Source organism: Nicotiana tomentosiformis, chromosome 11 (assembly GCF_000390325.3).
Source record: "Nicotiana tomentosiformis chromosome 11, ASM39032v3, whole genome shotgun sequence".
NCBI classification, from domain to species: Eukaryota; Viridiplantae; Streptophyta; class Magnoliopsida; order Solanales; family Solanaceae; genus Nicotiana; species Nicotiana tomentosiformis.
In genome coordinates this window covers 116,860,390-116,866,651 of record NC_090822.1, presented here as the reverse complement: position 1 = coordinate 116,866,651, position 6,262 = coordinate 116,860,390, and the positions used below count along the sequence as shown (strand labels likewise).

General features: G+C 35.5%; 1 protein-coding gene across 1 annotated transcript; it reads right to left on the bottom strand.

Annotated features, from left to right (window-relative positions):
• Window positions 1–1,330: 1,330 nt before the first annotated feature.
• Window positions 1,331–4,091, bottom strand: LOC104114925 (proton pump-interactor 1-like). Its single transcript, XM_070188448.1, has 2 exons — window positions 3,951–4,091; window positions 1,331–2,539 (listed from the first exon to the last, which is right to left on the bottom strand). Exons 1-2 carry the CDS (start codon window positions 4,089–4,091, stop codon window positions 1,967–1,969), a joined length of 714 nt encoding a protein of 237 aa, XP_070044549.1. The 3' UTR covers window positions 1,331–1,966.
• Between the last annotated feature and the right edge of the window lie 2,171 nt (window positions 4,092–6,262).

Below are 6,262 nucleotides of genomic sequence, written 5' to 3'. Positions count from 1 at the left end.
TGACATGACTTTCGAAACTACAATATTCTCTTTTTTTTGACTTGATATTCTGTACTTTTTTTTATTTTTATGGTGACAGCACTTGATACTCTGTACTAAAGTGGAAAATTTTGAGGAAAATTCCTAGAATTATTTCAGTAATTATACTTTCGACTTTTAAAGATCCAGTTAAATAACCGTTAAACTTATTTGGACTTTGACATACAACAACAATAACAAACCCAGTGTAATTATACAAGTGGGGTCTGAGGATGGTAGTGTATACGCATACCTTACCCCTACCTGTAAGAAGGCATAGAGGTTGTTTCCGGCAGACCATCGACTCACGAAAAATAAAAGTAAGGGACAATAACAAGCAAACTAATGAAAACCAAAGAAGTATCTTTTAAACTAATGAAAACTAAGTAATGCAATCAGAAAATCGAAACGAAAGCAATAACAAGTAGGACTTTGACATACTGTGTTTCAAATAGTATCTTTTAGTAGGCGTTTGGACATAAGAATTGTAAAATTCCAAAAATGGTGAAAAGAGTTTTCAAGTGAAAATGATATTTGAAATTTAGAGTTGTGTTTGGACATAAATTTCAGTTTGGGTTGTTTTTGAAGTTTTGTGAGTGATTAAGTGAAAATTTTAAAAAATAACTTTTTGGAGTTTTTCAAATTTTCGAAAATTTTCAAAATGTATCTTCAAGTGAAAATTAAAAATTTTATGAATAAACGCTGATTTCGAAAAAAAGTAAATTTTTTTTGAAAAAAAGCAAAAATAATTTATGTCCAAAGGGCTCTTGGTTTAGCTCTATGATCAAGGATCCTATAAAAGAATTAAGATGAATTCTTACCTTGTCCCTTGAAAGTCAAGCTTATCATCTCTAAAAGAAAAAAGAAAAAGAAGGAAAATAAGAGAACATACAACTTACGAATCTATTGAGGTCTCAGGTTCAAATTCTAACGGAGACAAAAAAATATTAGGTGATTTCTTACCATCTATCCAAGCTTTGGCGGATAGTGTTATTTGGTACTTGTTACTGATGAGAAGTGATAGGCATCCCGTGAAATTAGTTAAGGTATGCGCAAACTGGTCGGGATACCACGATTATCAAAATAATAATAATAATAAGAGAACGTACAAATTAAGCTGATAGAATATTTGCGAAAACGAGCATATGTAGACTTCTGGGAGCACATGAGAAGGGGAGAGCATACCAACAGAAAAACAAACTCGATAAAAACCTGGACATACCTCACTCAATATAACATAAAATATGCACTTCTAGGTTAACAGAGTTAAAGGCTATCTTTCTATGTAATAACAAGCAGGAAGATCATAAAGAACTCAAATGTTTACAATTAAATGCCAAGATGAAAATCTTTAGGCAAGTTCCAAAACTAGAAACTACACCAACCAAAATCAAACATGCATAAAATACTCTTTTCTGTAAGTATCTGAGAAAGCCTTATCTACCGCAACATTATGACTTTTCCATCCTTAGTCAAGGATGCAAAAAGTAGGCATGACTTAACATTACAAAAATACAACTTGTTAATACAAAATTGTAAGCAATACCAAGTTTTTCCCTCTTTTACTCCCCCTCTACTTTTGACTTTCATAATAATCTAGATAAGATACTTATATGCTATTAGTAGTGGTGGAATTACAAGAGCAGCCCATAGCCAATAGTTCATTATCTTTTTGCGCTTCAGTATATTTTTAGGACTATCCACGCCTTTTGCATGCTTTGGTCGACTCCTGATAGTATTCTCTTTCGGCGCCTTAATCTTAGGTGCAATTGATGTTTTAACATGTTCCTCCACCTTCTCTTCCTCATCAGCTTCCGTAGCTGCTTCAGTTGGTTCCTCAGTAGATTCTTCAGCAGCAACATATGCTCCAGTTTTCTTCTTCGCCTTCTTCTCACGTTCCTGAAAGGAGTAAAGATAATACATATAAGTTCATAGTTAATGTAAATTCCTATTTTAAAAAATGAGAAAAAAATGATAGAATTAAAAGGATATTTTCCTTGAGCTTCATTTCAGCTTCTTTCTGAGCTTTTATTGCTGCTTTGGCAGCTGCTTTCTCGGCCAACTTCTTATTCCTCTCCATTGCCTTCTTATTTTTGGCTATCTCATCCTCTCTCTTCATCTCCGTCAATTTCGGTTCATCAACTTCCTTGCTCTTGGGATTCATATCGTTGGGTTGTTTTTCTAAACTATGAATTTCCTCTTCAATATCAAAGATGTACTTTTTCGTGCTACTTTCTATAACCTTGCTACTTGCTTCTTTTGGCTGCTTGCTATTCTTCTCTTTATGTATTTTCTGAGCAGGAGGTGCTGAGTCTTCCTTTAATGGTTTCGCATTAGTTCTTTCAACAATCTCAGTCTGTAAAACAGTCTGCGCCGCTGGTAACACTAGAGGCTTTTCGTCGGGGTTCCCCATCCTGCCATCTTGGCTCAACTGCCTAATATCAAGTGTTGTCAAAATTCTCCTCTCATAATCATCCTTAAATGGCTTACCACCACTCCATAGGGACATAAATTTATCGACCTGAAAAGATTAAAATTATTGTCAGAAAGAAACATGCAAAACTTACAAACTCTAGCAACTAAAGGCAGATTTGTACCTCTGTAAGTGAGAGTTGTTTGAGAGCTTCAACATCCTTCTAATTTTGTTTTTTGTAACAGTGCATTGTTTTAGCAAAAAGGAGAATTCTGATAAAATTAAATGACATAATAAAGATCATAAAATACATAAGACATCTCTCTTTCATGCTTGCAAGCAGATGATACATTTTATTTTGCAGAATACCTAGACGGCTACCTAAACTTGGCTCACTCTTTCAATTTGCTACCTCAATTTGGCCTTGTACCTATTGGCTACCTGTCTTTATTTACTTATGTGTTTATTAAATACTGCTCACTTACCTGGTACAAAACGTGAGTGTCACTTATATTGAGCGCGTGAACTTTTCATTTTTAGGCTGACATGGCTTTTCAACGGTAAAAAACAACAATTTTATCTCAACCCCTTTTATAAACCTACCAACATATAATCCTAAATTCATTTTTTCTCTTTCTTCTCTCTTCGAACATTGCTGAAGAAAGAGCCCTAATTTATCTCATCTTCTTTCTTTGTAAATTTGCCATAGTAGACCTACTCCCAATTCTTTCCCTATTAAAGCCCTAATTTTTCTCATCTTATACTTTCTTCTTAGACAACAATTATAGAGCCTAAATCCTACAATAAGATTGGTAAAAATGGTGTATTTATGTCGATATGGGCGTGTTGCATTGTTTCAAACATCATAGATTGATAAAAACTCAGGTCGTAGGTTCTATTGCTGCCACTTAGGCAAAGTAAGTGTATTTTGTCTATTTTTTTGATAGCCTAAATCTTCAGACCCTCATCAAATCGCAATGCTTATCTATTCTTTTGATAACCTAAATCTATTCTTTATTGCATGCTCCTAGTGTAGGTGAATTTTTTTAGGTGGCAATATGATCAAATGTCGGAGCAAACAAGGAGAGTGATTTCTGGTCTTTTGAGGAAAGTTAATACATATGAAAAAGAGAGGGTTCGGTCAAAGTGGATAATTGTTATACTTGTTGTTTACATAATCTGGACTTAGTTTAGGGATTCTACTTAGTTTATTTTAGAGTATTGGTATATATTATGAGATGGTGCTAAGGCAATGTACTTAGGGTCAATGTAATATGCAATTTTTTCCTCAATTGTGTACTGATTAAATGCATCACTAATATGAATATTCGGGTTAAATTTTATGCCCTATTTTGACAGAAGTTTTCAGCTTGTATTGGATTTGTAATTCTTGATAGTGATAACTTCCAATAACAATGATAATGAATAATGACGAATACCAATCACAATTACTCAATGACAAATACAGTAGATATATAGCTGATTATAATGAACTCCCAAGTTAAACTAATCAGCTAACCTCGTCATCACCATCCGAAGCATGTGTATCAGAGGCATGTGAAGACGGTGTAGGCCGGTCAGAGCTACTGCCTCGTAGGCAAAGGCATGCAATAGATGGAGTCGATGATAAATATGGTTGTGATCCCTGTGACTGCGACATAGCTGGATGAGACCCAAGTGGATGTGATACTGATGGCTGTGACCCGAGTGGTTGTGACATGGATGGATGCGATCTATGTGGCTGTGATATGTAGGGATATGATCCATGTGGATATGATGTAGATGGCTGCGATGCAGATGGTTGTGAGGCAGCTGGACTGTATGTCGGACGTATAGTCCTATGCCCCTGTGATGGAAGACCTGGTGTCTGAATGAAGGTGTACGGCTCGTGATGCTGTGGCAGCTCAGTATAGCCGTGTGGTGGAGGATAAGACATAGGCATCTCTAAAAAGGATGGAGAAGAGGGACTATTATTTTCTACCCTCCTCTTTCCCTTCCTACCCTTTTCTCGACCCCGAGAACTAGTAAGGTCATTGTTACCTTGACCCTTGCCTGCCATCTGCATAATATAATACACATTTAGATTGAAACATATAAGAAACTAGCTATAAAACGAGAGTGCTTTAAAAAATCAACTTTTTAATCCTCATCGACGTATTGTTCCTCGTCCGAGAATTCTTCGTCCTCACTTGTTTGAGCTTCATCAGTTGATTCTTCATCCTCATTTTCTATAATTGTTACTTCATTTATATCAACTTCTTCCAATATGCGTTCAGGATGTTCCAAATCATTTTCTAACTAATCGTCCACTATTTGGTGAACATTGGAGATATCATTTTGATATGCAACATCTAACACATTCTCGACTTCCACCCTACTTACAGGCTTAGTTTTTATTACAACACACCAATCGAACTTATTCCGCCGCAATGGATAAGGAGCATAATACACTTGCCTAACGTTATGTGCAATTATGAAAGGATCATAGCGATCATACTCCCTCGTATGATTAACCTCAATTATGTTGTATTGGTGGTGTACTCTTGTACCTCTTGTTGGATTTGGGTCAAACCACTTGCATCTAAAGAGTATCAATTTCTTATATGGCCAACCTGTATATTCTAGTTATAATATTTCTTTGACCACACCATAATAATCAATATCTCCAACTTGGTTGCCATCACCACCTTGAACCCACACCCCGCTGTTGTTGCTATTTTTATTTTTAGAGAAATCCTCTGTATGAAACTTATAACCATTCACTACGTACTTGGACATTGTTGTGACCTGAAGCCCATGTCTCCAAGATATATCTTTCAAAAATTGATTTACACCATTATTTGAATTATTTACCTACATAGTGTTTAAAAAAATCATAAGTTAGCACAACTTATGAGTCAATTTTTATACATTCACTACGTATATATATACTTACAAACTGTTTGAACTACGTATCAAATCTCGTATATACAGCATCATGGCCAAATTGACCCACGAAGTGACTGTGACACATCAAATATTTTTAGTAGTTGCATCAATATGTAGTCACAGTAAATTTTACATTTTGATAACTAATAAATCAATACTTACTTGAGAAATGGTATAACTTCGGGACAATTTAGCAACACATGAAGTGTAGTTGACTTGTACTCCATATCACTCAAACTTCTCTTTCTAACATCCTTAGAACATCGGCCTGGTTGATTGAATATGGACATTGGTGGATATAATGGATCATTCACACATTCGACCGTGTGCCTATCGGGCCTATTCCTAGAACATGGCACGTTACTCTCAAAATAATAAGAACAAAAATGTGCAGTTTCCTTTGCAAGATAGGCTTCGCATATAGATCCTTCAATCCTATTCCTCTGCTTAGCAAATTATTTGCATTTGCCAATTGTCCTACATAATGTCATGTTAGCCAAGAACATTCAAATAAAATAGAATATTATATCAAACTTATAATATTATCGCTCAAAGGGATACATCCATCTGCATTGAACATGCCCTCCAAGTCGTGCCTCGTGTACAAGGTGTATTGGAAGGTATTCCATCACATCAAAGAAACCACATGGGAATATTTTTTCCATCTTACTAGAAATTACACGAATGTTCTGGTCCATCCAAAGTAGGTTTTCTTCCCTTAATGTGGTAGAACACAAGTTTTTGAGAAACAAACTAATCTCAGTGATGGGTTTCCAGATTCTTTCAGGAAAACCACAAAATGCAATAGGCACTAAGGTCTCCATGAAAACATGGTAGTCATGACTTTTCAAATGGCTCAACTTCCCCACCTCCATATCTACCTTTTTTCCAAGATTCGACGTA